The sequence below is a fragment of the Euprymna scolopes genome, chromosome 14 (assembly GCF_053919585.1).
Source record: "Euprymna scolopes isolate OS-2025 chromosome 14, ASM5391958v1, whole genome shotgun sequence".
Classification (NCBI taxonomy): domain Eukaryota; kingdom Metazoa; phylum Mollusca; class Cephalopoda; order Sepiida; family Sepiolidae; genus Euprymna; species Euprymna scolopes.
The window spans coordinates 36,270,726-36,286,324 of NC_136495.1; the positions used below are offsets into that span (position 1 = coordinate 36,270,726).

The 15,599-nt window shown below is 35.5% G+C and overlaps 1 protein-coding gene across 1 annotated transcript in view; it reads left to right on the forward strand.

Annotated features, from left to right (window-relative positions):
* The first annotated feature begins 5,453 nt into the window (after window positions 1-5,453).
* The window catches only part of LOC145292950 (protein ILRUN-like), a 72,920-nt gene continuing 62,774 nt past the window's right edge, over window positions 5,454-15,599 (forward strand). The window contains exon 1 of the mRNA XM_080139150.1: window positions 5,454-6,613. Coding sequence (XP_079995276.1) covers window positions 6,456-6,613 — 158 coding nt within the window. The 5' untranslated portion in view covers window positions 5,454-6,455. The remainder of the gene's footprint in view (window positions 6,614-15,599) is intronic.

Consider the following 15,599-nt stretch of genomic DNA (forward strand, 5'->3'; position numbering starts at 1 on the left):
CAGCTTCTACAAGGTAGACACAAGGCATCCACACTGATTCGCTACCTACACTCAGTGAAATACTTGCAGTATTTTCTTTTTTTCCCACATATTGACATTCTGTTTAGTGAGGGGGTATGTAGTGACCAGTGTGTGTTTGGATTCTTAATCCAGTAGGGGGATGTGATGCATCTCATATGTTGCATGCTTTCTCACTTCCAGCTAACACAGCTGGCTAACCTTGCGGTGAAAAGGGAGCAGCTATGCGTAAGTCTTCCCTGCCAGTACATAGCCTCCATCATTAAGACTCCTACAGTGCCTCCACATTGGTCACACATGGTAACTAGGTGCCTTGCGGCCCCAGGTTAAACCTGTATAGGATCTCAGAGTAGTAGGGGGCCCCAGAGGTAGTGTGTTACAGCCCACCGATGTGTGGACATGCCCTAGCACACTACCAACCTCTACCCTACTGTATTGTGGGTGCCCTTGGTTGGGTGAAGACTAGGGGAGTCAACCCAAAAATCAAACACCACTGCCTTGTGGGCCTTATCATGACAAAAGGCTAAGAGATAGGAACTCTGACTTCAATTCCCACTGCTGTCTTGCAGTTTTTCCTCAAAAAAAGGCTATGGAGTTTCATCCAGAAAGAAAAGAAAAGGCGTAGCAGCGGACATGATAGGGCAATTGTCTACCTCACTGAAATTACTTTCAGCCAGAGGCTGCTGCCTCTTCTACTGCCAGTCATCACAGGTTCACTCCACTGGACATGAGCATTGGAGGTTCAGAGGGTGTCTATCTGATGTGCAACAGATACTACACAGTGCAAACGAGTTAGAAGCCAAGGTGGAAAGTCCTGTGGTGATGGAGTAAGGATGACGGTGGTAGGTGTGAGAACTGGGAGCCATTAGTCTGACCTCTGTGCATAGGCGGCCGTGTGTGATGGTCACAAGTATACCGAGTGGACGGTGATCCCCTGAAGCAGCTGCATGGATGATCAAGCAGCCGTGTTTAGAGATAGCACTGCTTGCCCTGGAAGGGGACGCCTCTATAAAAGGTGAGGTAAACAAAGCTCATTAAAAGACTATCTGACTGTCAAGCCACAGGCAGTGGATCTCCAATCCAATGGTAACAACAGAAGAAAAAATAACAACAATCAAGACTTCAACATCGCTACATGGAACATCAGAACCATGCTCTATACAGGCTCAGGTGACAGACCACATAGAAGAACGGCACTCATAGACTTGGAGCTTGAGGATACAAATATCGACATAGCTGCATTGCAGAAGACAAGACTCAGCAGGGAGGGCCAACTGAGAGAAGCAGGAAGAACCTACTTCTGGAAGGGCTGTTCTGAGGATCAACCCAAAAGAGTTGGAGTAACTTTTACAATCAAAAATGACCTAGCCAACAGACTCACAGAGAGCCCTCGCAGAGTCTCCGAATCACCACGTGCCATAACCATAACATCACCATCATCAACGTATATGCACCAACAATGACCTACCCAGACAAGGAAAAGGAGGCTTCTTACTCTCAGCTGAAAGACACCATAGCAAATGTCCCTGCAGTTCTCCTCGGTGACTTCAATGCCAGAGTGGGCCATAATGGAGCCCTGTTCTCGGAAAGTTTGGAAAGGGAAATCTCAATTCAAATGGAGAACTGCTGCTTTGTTTGTGCATGGAGTTTGAGCTGGTTATTACGAACACTTATTTCTAACATTCGGATAACCATTACTACTCCTGGGAACATTCCAAGTCAAAGAGACCCCATCTCCTGGACCATGTTATCACAAGAAGGAAAGGCCTCAAAGATTCCAAAAACACAAGAGCTATGCGAGGACCAGATTGCCAAACAAACCACTACCTAATCAAGACTACCTTTAAGTTCACCATAAAATCTACATACAGCAGGGCGACAACAAAGCACAAAAGAAGGCTAGACACGTATAAGCTTGGAGATAGAAGATGGCAAGATAGACTACAATTTGCAATCAACTCAGCATTGGAAGAAATCACTGGGGATTCTGATTCACCGGAACAAACGTGAAACTTGCTAAGTAGACCTGTATTCTCTGTTGTGGCATAGGTGCTTAACCACACAAAGAAGCGGAATGCGGACTGGTTCAATGAGAATGACTAAGAAATTAGAGATGCAATAGATGAAAGAAACCAAACGTTAAAATCAAAACTAAGTAACCCGACTAGAGCAAACCAGAAGAAGCTGAAAAAAGTGAGGGCAAAAGTCCGGAAATAGCTAAGAGAAATAGAAGACACCTGGTGTCTGAAAAAGGCTTAAGATATGCAGAAGCAAGCGGAGGAAAACAATTCTGCAGGTTTCATCAGGTCACTGAAGGTGGTGTATGGCCCCCAGAGCCCAGATAATTAACACCCTCTTATCAGAAGATGAAAACGCTACACTGACCCAACTAAAACAGTTAATTCAAAGATGGCAAGAGTACTTTGGCACTGTATTGAATGCAGAATCCAATACGGATGAAGAGATCTTAAGCCACATAAGTCTTCCCCCAGCAGATAGACCTGAATGACACACTAACTCTTGGGGAAGTAAGGAAAGCGATTAACAAATCTAAAATGAACAAATCTCCAGGAATTGACAGTATACCATCTGAAATATACAAGTTCAGCGGAGAACAACTCCTAAGAAAACTTCACCAACTAAGAACAAAATGCTGGCAACAAGAAACGCTTCCACAAGAATTCAAAGATGTCATGATTATCCCAATCTATAAAAACAAAGGTGACCACAAGGACTGCAGCAACTACCAAGGTATATCCTTGCTGACCATTGCCAGGAAAATAATGGCTCAAGTGGTGCAAACTTGGCTAGCAAAACTGGCAGAAAGGGTTCTAACCAAAGCATAGATCTACAATAGATATGATTTCAGCCAATGGCAGATGCAAGAAAAAGCCAGTGAATAGTACCGGGAGCTATACATAGTCTTTGTAGACTTCTGCAAAGCATTTGGTATGGTTGATTGAAAACTGCTGTGGAAAGTCCTTAAAGTGTTTGGATGCCCCAATCACTTCATGGGAATTATCAAACAATTTCACAAAGGAACAAAAGGGAGAGTTGTAGTAAGGAACCTAAAAAGTGAAGTAAACCACAGCACCAAACAAGGGTGCGTATTGGCTTCAACACTATTCACCCTATTTCTGATAACTGTCCTAATGCTGCTTCATCAAAACATTGAAGAAGGTGTCTTCATCTGCATGCGTTCCGACGAGAAACTGTTCAACCTTGCAAGACTGAAGGTCAAGACCAAGACAAGAAAGGAGCTGATAACAGAACTACTTTTCTCAGACGACACTACTCTGATAGCTCACAATCAAGCTCAGATGCAAAGGATAGTTGATACCAACTCTCAAACAGCCAGGAAGATCGGCCTACAAATCAACATAGGGAAGACAGAAGTGATGTATCAGCCCTCAACAGATAACAACAACCTCTAAGAGCCTATAATAACAATCAATGGCAAGATGCTAAAAGTTCTTAAAACTTCAAATATCTTAGAAACACTCTAAGCACTGTCAACCGTGCTGACAAAGAAATAAGCTGCCGAATCCAAAGTGCATGTGCCTCCCCTGGTAAGCTAGAAAAGTGGCTCTGGATAAGGAGCAGTATCCGGCTAGACACAAAATGCAGAGTCTCAAAGCCGTGCTGTACTCAGCAGACCTACACCCTGTATAGAGAACACATAAGGAGACTGGAAGCCACCCAGCAAAGACACCTGAGAAGGATCATGAAGATCAAATGGAGTACTACGTATCAAACGTGGAAGTTCTCAGGAGAGCAAACCTAGACAGCGTGGAAGCTACCCTTGCTACTATGCAACTACGATGGACTGGCCACATTGTCAGAATGGAAAACAACCGAATCCCAAAGATGATCTTCTACAGGGAACTAGAAAATGGAACCCGCACAGTAGGAAGTTAGAAGCTTCGCTACAAAGATGTAACAAAGCGGCACCTGAAGGCGATGAACATCAATGTCAAGAGTTGGGAGGAACATGCCAAAGAAAGGAGTAACTAGCGGAACAGTCTTCACAAAGGGAAAGAAGAAATAGAAAGAAAGATTGGAGAAGCCTTAGAGCTGAAACACCCACATATGCTGGACGTTTCACAAAGAAAGAGGACTATGCCAACACCGAAGGATAAAGCAAGGCCCTGACTAGTCATCATCAAGACTAACAGACTGCATGATGATTATGATGATGATGTAGTGACCAGCTAAATCAAGTCACTCATCACATAAATAGAAGAATCTATCCGGCCAGAATTTATTCATTTCAGGAACAGCTTGATTTTGTCACCGGTTGCCTACGCAAACCTGTATTGCGTAAGAAATGCAACTGTAATTTTTGACACACAAATCCATGGGACTATATTTTTCCCTTCTCATATGTAAAGACAGTAAACAGGTTGGAACGTTCTGTAAACTCGATATAAAAGGCTTAGTGCACCAAATTTAAAACAGTCCCAGCAACAAGAAAAACATTCAGCTTTTCACAGACTTAATAATCAAAATTATCATCATGTGGACCTCAACTGCTTATACAAAAAGTGACACGAATAAAAGTGTCATAAAAAAAACTCTAAACAGACGAAATACGCTATCCCTTACTAATGAAGCTACGCAAGCAACAATGGATGAATATTCTACGCTCACAAACTTTTCTCCTTAGTATTTCGCATTTGTAAAGTTTTCTTTGTAAAATTACACTGACATTAATGACTTCCTCAGTCTCGGAAGATTTCTTCAGTCACTAAAAGCTTCCAGCAACACGTTTACAATACTTTTGCAATATTTTTCCCCACTTGAATGATATTCCAGAACTCTTGTCTTATAAAAAATACAAATCTCACCACATTATTAATGGAACCCAATCTTTTTAATTTTACCTAAATGGGGAGACAGTGGACATTCAAGAGTGAGTGTGACGACTTACGCACACACACAAAAAAAAAAAAATGATCCTTTTTCTGGTTAATAAAAATTGTAATTTTAAATATTTGTAATTTTTCCTGAGTCGTCGCTGTTGCTGATGCTGTTTTTTGTTTTTCTTGATAGAGAAAGAAGTTTCGACCCATGCTCTCGTTTTCGTCATGAAGTTACAGGTTCTGTTTTAGTCAGTTTATTACCTTTATTAAAAGATGGATAGGGGAAGAGACATGGGAAGTTCACGCAACATACAATGAGAGAGGGGTGAGAGTAATAGACAGAGAAACGGGTGATTTTATGAGTAAACTGCAAAAATGAAGGAAAAAAGACATTAAAATTGTTTGTTTTTTTCAAACATAACTTAATCCTAACACCCAATGAATCTTTTAATGTGTATTTTGTGCGCTTAAAATAAATAGAAAGCAAACTTTAGGGAAACAAACGTTGATTAGCAAAATATTAGAATATTGGTTTAAAAAAAAAAAACAGGGGAAGTAACTCTAGAAAAATCGTATCGGCGCATGCGCCGCAAAATAACGTGACGTCATCAAAGCACGCGTTTTTTTTTGTGCGTGTTGTTGTTGTTTTTCTCGTGTGGAAGTGAACAAACAACAAACGCGAATTAAGTCAACTTGTCACTCATTTAAGTGAAAAATATGACTTAAAAACAATAAATGTTGAGAGGACACAGATGGAGTTATAATTGCATGAACACGGCCAAAAGATGGACAGTAAGGAGTAAACCCAAATGTCAACCATCGGAAAATTGGTAAAAAAAAGGAAACGGACACCTCTTATTTATTTTTGAGTTTAACGATTTTTTTTTTCTGAAAAAAAAAAACAAACAAACAAAAAAACGCAATATTTTAGAGCAAAAAAGAAAGAAAACAAAGAGAATCAGTAATCACCCATAAAAAATCCCAAACACATAGCTTTAAAAATAACAACAAAAACATGTCGATTGGATTTGTTTACATGTTTAGTCATATTTAGAAGGAACGTGGACGAACTTAGGTTATTATTGGAAAACCAAAACAAAGTTGAATTTTAGTATTCGATTTTCAGATAAACGAATTAAATTAAAACAAAAATATATAGTTGATCTAATCTTAGTATTTAATATCAGCATATTATTAATGCTATTTCAAAACAAAACGTCGTATATTTAGTAAATACTCGGTTCAAACAATATCGTAGTATTATTTACTGATCACAAAATATCGTATATTGTTATTTAACCATATAACAAAATATTGTTAGTTGTATGGATTAAATAAATTACTAGTTTATGACGGTCAGTTTTATTAACGACAAAACACCAGACATTATTATCGTATTTGCTAATAAAATCAGCGCATTTATTTGAATTAGAAAAGGTAAACATTGGTGATTTTAGAATTTGAAACTAAACGAGACGTAACAGCAGAAAACTGGGATTTCTTCAAACGTGACAAGAACAAACGACATACAACTGACAAAATTTTTGTTTTAATCAAAACGATATCTTTTTGAAAATGGGTGACGAAGAAAATGAATTGGACGGTAAACTCTTGCAGTTGTTTAGTTCGATGGGGACGACTGATAAGGAAGTTCTTATTGGAGAATTTATGAGATTACTTGGAGACACCCTCAATGCGTCTGAATGTGCTTTCTTTTTGGATATGAACAACTGGTAAGTATGTAATATATATTTTATTTAACTTTTACTCCGACCAAAAAGAGGGGAGGATAAAATTTTATCCTTTGCCCCCTCCTTTACAGTGTGTGTGTGGGGGGGGGTAAATTTTTATGACGTGCTGTGTGGCCTGTGCTGCTGCTCCAGCGTGTTATAAACACTCCAGCCTCCCCATGTTAAGATCGGCTTTCGGAATAAACACCGCCTAACCTCGAAAGCCGTTTTTAATATGAGGAGGTTTGGGGGGAGGTGTTTATTCCGAAAGCCGTTCTTAACATGGGGTGGGGTTTGTGACGTGCTCAGCAGTCACGTCGTAAAAAAATACCCCAAAAAGAAAAAAAATATATTTATTGCGTGTGAGAAATAACTGGGAACAGTAAGAAAAAAAACAAAATTAATATTACTTATACAGAATATAGACTTTTTTTTTCTTAGAGATCTGATCAAGTTGAATTTACTTTTTACTGCATCTTTTTATCAGTTTTATTAAATTGTTGCGTGAAAGTACTGAATAGTTACAAAACGCCTTCCCCTACCCATGTTAAGAATGGGTTTCTCTCAGCACTGTCAGTCAGTAAGATTTCAAAGTGGGGATATATCACCCACTTCTCAATCACATCGCGTAGGACAGGAAAGAGAACCCTTATATATTTTTTTCTTTAGAATTAATATTGTAAATATTTTTTATCAGTCACTCCAAGACTTCGTTCCATTATACATTGTTTACATTCCGGGTTTTGTACTACCCATGGAACAAGGTTTGTGTATTTTTCAAAACGAGAAAAGTGTCTAAACGACCCCCCCCCCCCCGATTACTACGTAATACTAAATCGATTGTAACTCCAAAAATGTGCAGCAGCAGCAGATATTGTATTTGTTAAGGGCAAAGAATTGTCTGTCGGAAAATTTAAACAGGAAAGCTCAATGCGTACTAGAGCAAAATTAAAAAAGAAAACCAAACATTTCTTAGCCATATCTCCATGATAAATTTATTTCAGCTATATAGGCAATATGGCATTTAAAAAAAATTAAAAAAAAAAAAACAAAACATTTTTTGAAAATGTCTATTAAAATAAATTTGAGATATGACTGATTTTTTTTTTGTTTTTTTAATTCTAGCTCTTATTATTTATATACTATTTTTTTAATTCAATTTTTAAAGGGACAGTGATGATCCTATCATTAACCCAGAATTATTTTCTTTTTACATCGGATTTAAAAAGTTAAATTTAATTATTACAGTATAGTTTGCTTAAATTATTAATTGAATCAAATTGTTATAAAACTATTACTAATTTGGGTGTTTTTTTTGCATTGTCACCCGGACTTTGAATTAATGTTAAGATTAATTTTTTTTAATCAATACTATTATTCCTGGCTCCACTGTTCACATCGACATGTGGCCTGGCCTGCTTATGCAGATATTACAAAGCACCTTCATGTAAACTTCCCTTCATCAGATGAATTATAAAAAAAAAATTGATCCTCTTACAATATTGTTACAAGAGTAGTCGAGTTGGTAATTTAAACTGATAATCATGGCGGACGAGAACACGCGGTCTTCGGAGCGTCAGTAATGACTCAAATGTCCTAAAATAAACAAAATACCTGACACTTGTTGGGTGGATTTCTATCAGTATTGTGTTTTTTGGGGGGCTTGAGCCATTATTGACGCTCCAAAGACCGCATGTTCTCGTCCGCCATGATGATTGTCGATTTAACTTACCATCTTGTCAACTGCTTGTTTTTCGAACCGAATAAAAGCTTTAAAATACGTCAAAACACATTACTTAGTAAAAGAATAATTTATATTGCCTTTGGTAGGGGCATATTAAAATAAAATAGTGGCATATTGTCTACCATTGACATTTACGTTGTTTCCTGACCTGGTAATTATGCAGGAACCCAGAAAGTGTATATTTTTGTCAGATTATGACATGCTGAATGTATTGAAGGTACGTAGGAAAAAAAAAACTTTAAATTAGTGTGTGTGTATGTATGTATGTATATATATATATATATATATATGGCAACATATTTACGTGGACGATAGCCGCTATTAAAATGGAATAGAAAAGTGGTCAAACAAAAAGAATGTAGTCTTTGTGTATGTTTTAGAATAGAACAAAAAAATAGTCAAGAAATAAATATTACCAAAGGCAAGCTAAGTTCTATTTGCATAAAGATAAAGGTAAGCCATTCTATCTATCTGAATAAGTTTGTTTTTTACTTAAAAAATAAAGGTAGTGCAAAGTTTGAGTTGGAACGGAAAACAAAATGGTCTCATTCGAGCCATAACAGAGCCTCGATAATCGTTCAAAAATTGAAAATTAAATACAATTTTGATAGAACCCCGTTTATCACTGTGTAAAAATATAATGCTTTCCAGTATTTTGTCTGATTTTCGATTTTTAGACAAAACATTTAGGAATCAAATACATTTAACTTTATAAAAATAATTTATTAAAAGCATTTACATTGCTGATATAAAAGTGCCGTGAAAATGCAAGAGTTATACTTTTGTTAAACATAAATACATTTGGTACTAGTGCAGTGCACTTATTGATCCGTGCTGAAATAATAACGTTATTATTTAAAAAGCCATTCTTAACATGGGGAGGGGAGGGTGTTTTGTACCTATTCTATACTTTTTAACCTTACAATTGAATAAAAAAAAAAAAAAACTTTGATTAAACTTGGAAATACGATTTAAAAAATAACGCGGATCAGTAAGTGCACTAGCACCATACGTTTATATAAATAAATTTTCTTTCTTTTTAACCCTAACCTAGGCATAGCCTAAATTTAATTAAACGAAAGACGGTTGGGTTAGAAGCACCGGCTTTACTTTTCGTATGACCGTTTTTCCATTCCTACTTTTATATTGACTAACATTAATGTTCTTGGTGCTTCATCTATACCATAGATCGATTTAGTTACAAATGTTTTTAAGTTTTTTTTTCTATTTTATACCTAATTCTAAATTGATTTCGGGTATTTTGCAGTTAAGACAACAGAACGAAAAAGTGGTAATAAAAAATAAAAAAACACTCTTGACTATAACTCTAATAAATTCAACATGTCATGATAAAAAAAATACAATTTAGGAGTTCTTACATATCGCATCCAATAAAATTATCAGCTCGGGGAAACTTCACGTTTATATATATATATATATATATATATATATATATATATATAAATATTTTAAAACGTCAACGTTTTAATTTTTCATGCTTAGATAGTCGACAGATCGATTTTTAAATGTTTTTGCTTAAAACAACAGTAGTTACTTGTCATGTCGAAAATAGTAATATATCCAAAAATTGTGAAAATTATCGGAAGCCATTAAAGTGTCGAAAAGGAAGATATGTCTTGTATTCGCAATCTTCAAGGTGTTCACATTTAGGGAAAATGCAATCCCCCTCCCCTCATTTTCGGTAAAATTTTTAATTATAAATAATTTTCTACTCGGATGAATTTCCGTAATTTTTGTATATATTACTATTTTAAACATAAGTACTTACTACTCAACTACTGTACTGTTTTTGCCTAAAACCACATATTAAAAAAAAAAAATTGATCTGTTGACTCTATCTTAACAAGCACCCAATTTTTTTCTTTAAAAAAATGGCTGACTTGTTGAAATGCAATCTGGTTGATTTAATTTTGTAATTAAAATATTTTTTTTTTTTAAATACGATCTTCAAAACTTTGCAGAATAGGTACCGTGTGCGTGCTACTTTTTTTTTTTATAGTATTTTAAAATTAAATTCAAGTTTTACGGTATCTTTAAATTGTTAGGTGAAAGTACAACATAGTAACAAAACACCTTACGTCCTCCTCCCCCACATGTTAAGAATGGATTTCTAAATATTTCAGCACGGTACCTTCTCTGCATAAGCACCCTTTGTTTTATTTTACGCAATTCGAAAATGGATTTTGTTTAACGGATCTGAGTGTATTTCGATAAGAAACCAGTTTCTATTTTAATTTTTACTTCTATGAAGAACGAATTTAATTTTACGAGTATCGCCATGTTGTTTATACCAAAATATGGAAGCACAGAAGTCCCATTTAATCATGTTTGACAAAGTAACGATAAACCACACAAAATATAACAAATAATGGACGCCTTGAGTTACCGTAGTTCAAAACCTGGCAACATTACGAGTGTTGCCATGTTTTAATTTTTTTTAATATATACAATGAGTAAATAGAAGAACTGCTTGTTTTATGGAAATGCTTAGAAATTTTGAAGTTTTTAAATATCGGAATAAGTATTCACGCTGCTGTATCTTTTAAGAAAAACAAAAAAAGGCATGTTTTTCATGACAAAGTGGGCGGAAACTATAATAATTTAATATAAATAAGAATATAAATGATAAATAATATTTTGTTCAATACACATTGTATATTATACAAAAATGAGTTTGAAAACTGGTCCCTATTTTAATCTTTGGGTGTGCAGAGAACTGATTACTTGAAGTAAACATCGGATAATAAGCAATCCGCTATTTCGTAAAAACACAAAACTTTCCAGATAAGATTTTAAAAAAATAATGAACGATACCGTAATCCTTACTTAAAAATTAAATATATAAACATGAAAAATCTGCGATTAATTAATAATACTGACATTAAAAATGGCGGCTCTGATAAAAAAGTACTGCTAGTGTTACATCTAACAGATATAAAACCCAGTGGTTTATACAAATATGGCCATCTGTTTTTTTTTTTGTTTTTTTTTTCTTTATTTGTATTGTAATTCTATAGATACGCAAGGAATTTGATGAGTATATCGAATTACAAACGAGAAAATAACTTCAAATAATCAGGAATAATAAATAAAAAGATAGATTTCATTTTATGGTAAGTCTAAAAATTAGTGAACTGTTTTTAGAAATAGGGCAATATATGCCACATGGAGGTAACAGTTCTCCCCATGAGGCAGACTTAGACACAAGGTAGACTTTTTAATGTAGGAGACGTCCTCCTTCCACCAAATTCTGGATTGGAACAAAAAATAAAATTGCCGCAGTCTGGAAGGATTTCTTTCAATGACCGAGGACAAAAATAGTGCACTGCATCACTGCATTGTATCAGAAAAACAGGTACTACACGTCACTTTTAGCTAGAAGGCATGTAGCATGTACAATGTTCAAGATTTTAACAATACCTCATGTCTTTGCACGATAAAAATGACACATAGGGAATAAAAATGGCACAAGTGAATAGAGAAGAAAAAATGTCACAAAAAAAGTGTATCAGAATTTTTGTAGGAATTTGTGACACCCCTAACACGAAACTGCGAATAAAATATAAAAAAAACTCGTAATTTCTCTTTTTAAAGTGGGTTGTTTATTTTCTTTATGGATGATACTTCCAAAATAAACTATTAAAGTTGTATAAAAAGTAATAGAAATATTATTTTTTTTATTTAAAAAAAAAAAAACAGTAATAAAATTAATTGAATTTTACGAGTTCAGTATTTTTCAATTTTTAAACTTTAAAAATCTATCAATTTTACTGTTGATTCTATTTTTACGATGTTTTCAGAGTCAATGTGAAATTTTCTGCTCTTTCCAATAAACCGAATATAATATTTTAGACAAACGTTTTTTATTCACGCCCCCCCCCATTTGAAATGTTTATTAAAAAGTAAATAATTAATTTACTCACCAAAGTTTTATATATCACAAATTGAAGATAAAAGATCAATAAATAATATATTCTAATTTAAAACAAACAAAAAACAAAAGAATAGATTTTTGGAAATTTACCTGTAAAGTCTGAAGTTTAAAACTTTTTTTTTAAAATCACGTTGTTTTGTTTTGTTTTTTAAATAAAACCTTGGTCCTTGCTTCTTTAATTGAAAAAAAAAAAAAATTAGTGTTTGAATTACATTTTTCGAGTAGTTATATAAGCTTGGAAAGATAGGGGGTCGAATTATTCAATATTTTTCACGAAGTTTCTGACACACCTAGCAATTCAGTAAAACTTGACAATCTAAAGAGAATGCGATAAAAATTGTTTAGGCGATAATTTTTTATTTTTTATTTTTTGTAAATTAAAAAAAAAATTAAATGATTGACCATTTCTAGTTAAAATCTACTTAGTATAATGCATGTAGTATGAAGAAAAACATGCTTGAAATGCTAAATATGATAGAAAATGCGATATTTTCATAAAAATGGAATCTTACGGGACCGTAAGTGTAGTATTTGTTATAGAGCTTTTTTTTTTCCGCACTGAAGGTTTAATTATGACCCAGGGTAGAATATAGAAGAATAATTTAACTATAAAAAATATGTCCGTAAAATATTTTAGGTGTTGGAGTGGGGGATCATTGTGTGTGGATTATTTTATTTTTTGTGCTTCTACATAATGTGAACCAACCAAACCGACGTTTTGCTGAAGGAAACCTAAAACTTGGTATAAATACAGTTTGGTTCAAATTTTTCAGAAATACAAAAAATATTTTGAAACTAATAAAGAACATTTTAATTATGAAAACTCATTTGATATATTTTAATTAATTGCCCCCCCCCCTTCCAACCATCACAAAAATAAAAATCCATAAAATATTTTAGATGTTAGAGTGTGCGATCAACAATAAAAAGTCAAATTGGTCTGTATTTCCTACATGCAGTGGGATCGTCTTTATTTTCAATCAACTGGGATCTTTTCTGCAATCATTTGGCTGAACAACTGTACTAGCCATGCAGAAGGGATCCAAAGTCGAGAGTGCCACACCTTAGTTGCAATGCTGTCAGAACCAGTTGCCTTGCCTGGATGCATTGATCAAAGCACAAAAGAGACTTCCGCAGCTGTAATTGTGTGTACACAACCCTGGATAGAGTTGGCAGTGGGGATTGATTTCCGGGGAAACTCGAGATTGTCTGAAAATACTGATGCTAGTAATAAAACACCTTGTTCTCGTCACATTCATCGTTTATGCCAAAGAATTGCTCAATAGCCTACTATTCATGGTCAAGAAGGCAATAAAGATCACATTTGCCTTTGTATGTGTTCAAGTTCACATAAATCTCGCTGTAATGCCTTGCTTTGGCAGATATAGATTTATTCACCTCACTCTTGGCTGCCTTGTATACATACCCATTTAACAGCAATTTAGCAACAAGAAATTTGTGGTTGCATTTTATTGATCTGCTTATTTACAGTTGGAATCCGTAACCATTTTGTCTATTTGACAGCATTCAGGCTTTGTTGAACAGAGTTCAACCAGAGTCACTTCTTCGATAAAAATTGTTGCCTCTTTCCACACTTTCTCAACATTGGTGATTGGAGATAGCGTGATTCTTCTGATGATGCCACATTCTTTTTCCTTCCATCTCTACCATTTTGCATGTACTGGGCCGTTTTAAGCTAGACAATGCTGTCACAGCAGCTCGAGGTGCAAGGTGCAAATCACCAGGTAATGTTAAGCACCATTGTTTTATGTTTGGTACTTTGACATCAATGACAGCTTGTTGATCGTGTTGTCTGATTAAGATATAGTTGATTTGCGACTCCACTTTTTTGCTGTAGTGGATGTGTGATTCGCACTTGCGGAAACATTATTATAAAATTGTGTGAATCAACAAAACCAAGAATTTGTGTGCCATCATCGTTGCAGTCGCCATACTTGAACCATCATGTGCACAATGTTCATTCACAGCAGCACCAACATGACTGTTTAGCTCTGGAAATCACCTGTGTGCAATTCTGTAGCACATCAGAGATTTATTCATCAAGTAATGCTCAGAAAGCTTCTTTGACTACCATGGAACAGCCAATCTGTAGTGCTGTGCTATCATATGCTCCCACTCCCTCGACAACAATTGCCAACCCTCACATTCTTTCCGTGATCTTCTCTTTCATTTTCTCTTCTGGCCGTGGTGTCTCTCACATTGACAAACACCTTGGGGAGAGGGTGATGTCTATAGTATTATAGTGCATATTCTGAGAAGAAATGAACTGTGCGTTCGTTGGTGATAAGGATGTTCTTCATTAGTCAGTTTCTATATCGGTGAACTTTAACAATCACATCACAATATTTTTTAGACACCACGATGCGCACTCCACTTTTTGTTTTTGGACATTGGTGATAGTTACAAACTCCTATACAATGTTTCTAGCCTTGGATGTGCTCCAACATGATTTCTAAATTGTTCACACTTTTTGAGGGATACAGATAGTTTGCAGAATTATCTGATGAGTGTCAATATTCAGGGTTGTGACACAAGATAAAGTGGGTATCTTCCATAGTCAATACTACTTTTACACATTTTTGTTTTTACAGTAGCTGGCAGGGCTCCCATACGTCACCTGTGGATGATGTCCTAGCATGTAACAAGTTTTCTAGATATTTATCCATGGTGATATGGCATAGTATGATATTCTAGCTGGAGTGTCATTCCATCTGTCATCAGAGTTCCTGAAAGAAAATGATGGCCATAGCTTGTCATTGGTTGTCAATTACTCTCACCTGAAAGTATCTTATATCTCTACAAAACGATCATTCACCCATGCATGGAATATTGGTGCCACATCTGAACTGATGCATCTACCATTAGTCTTTCCTAATACAGGGTCCAAAGAAGAATCTCCAATCTAATAGGTGCCACACTGTTTAAAAAGCTGCAACTCCTGTTTCATCGCAGCAATATTCTATTTCTGTGCTTGTTTTACAAGTATTTTTATGGAATGTGTTCCAATGATTTCCATTGCTAAGGTCGCTGGGAAAATGGTGGGATACTTCTATCGATCCAGTAGATCTCACTGATATAATTCTCTTTCTATACAATACAATTCTCTTCCTATATAATTATACAATTCTCTTCCTATATAAAAGCCAGGTATGTCCAAGGATGGAGTACTATTGCCACATCTGGTAGGAGCTGCTAGAAAGACCTTATCCTACCTTGACAGAGTTCAAAATAGACTTCATAGCCTAGTAGGAGATGCCCTTTTCTCTTCC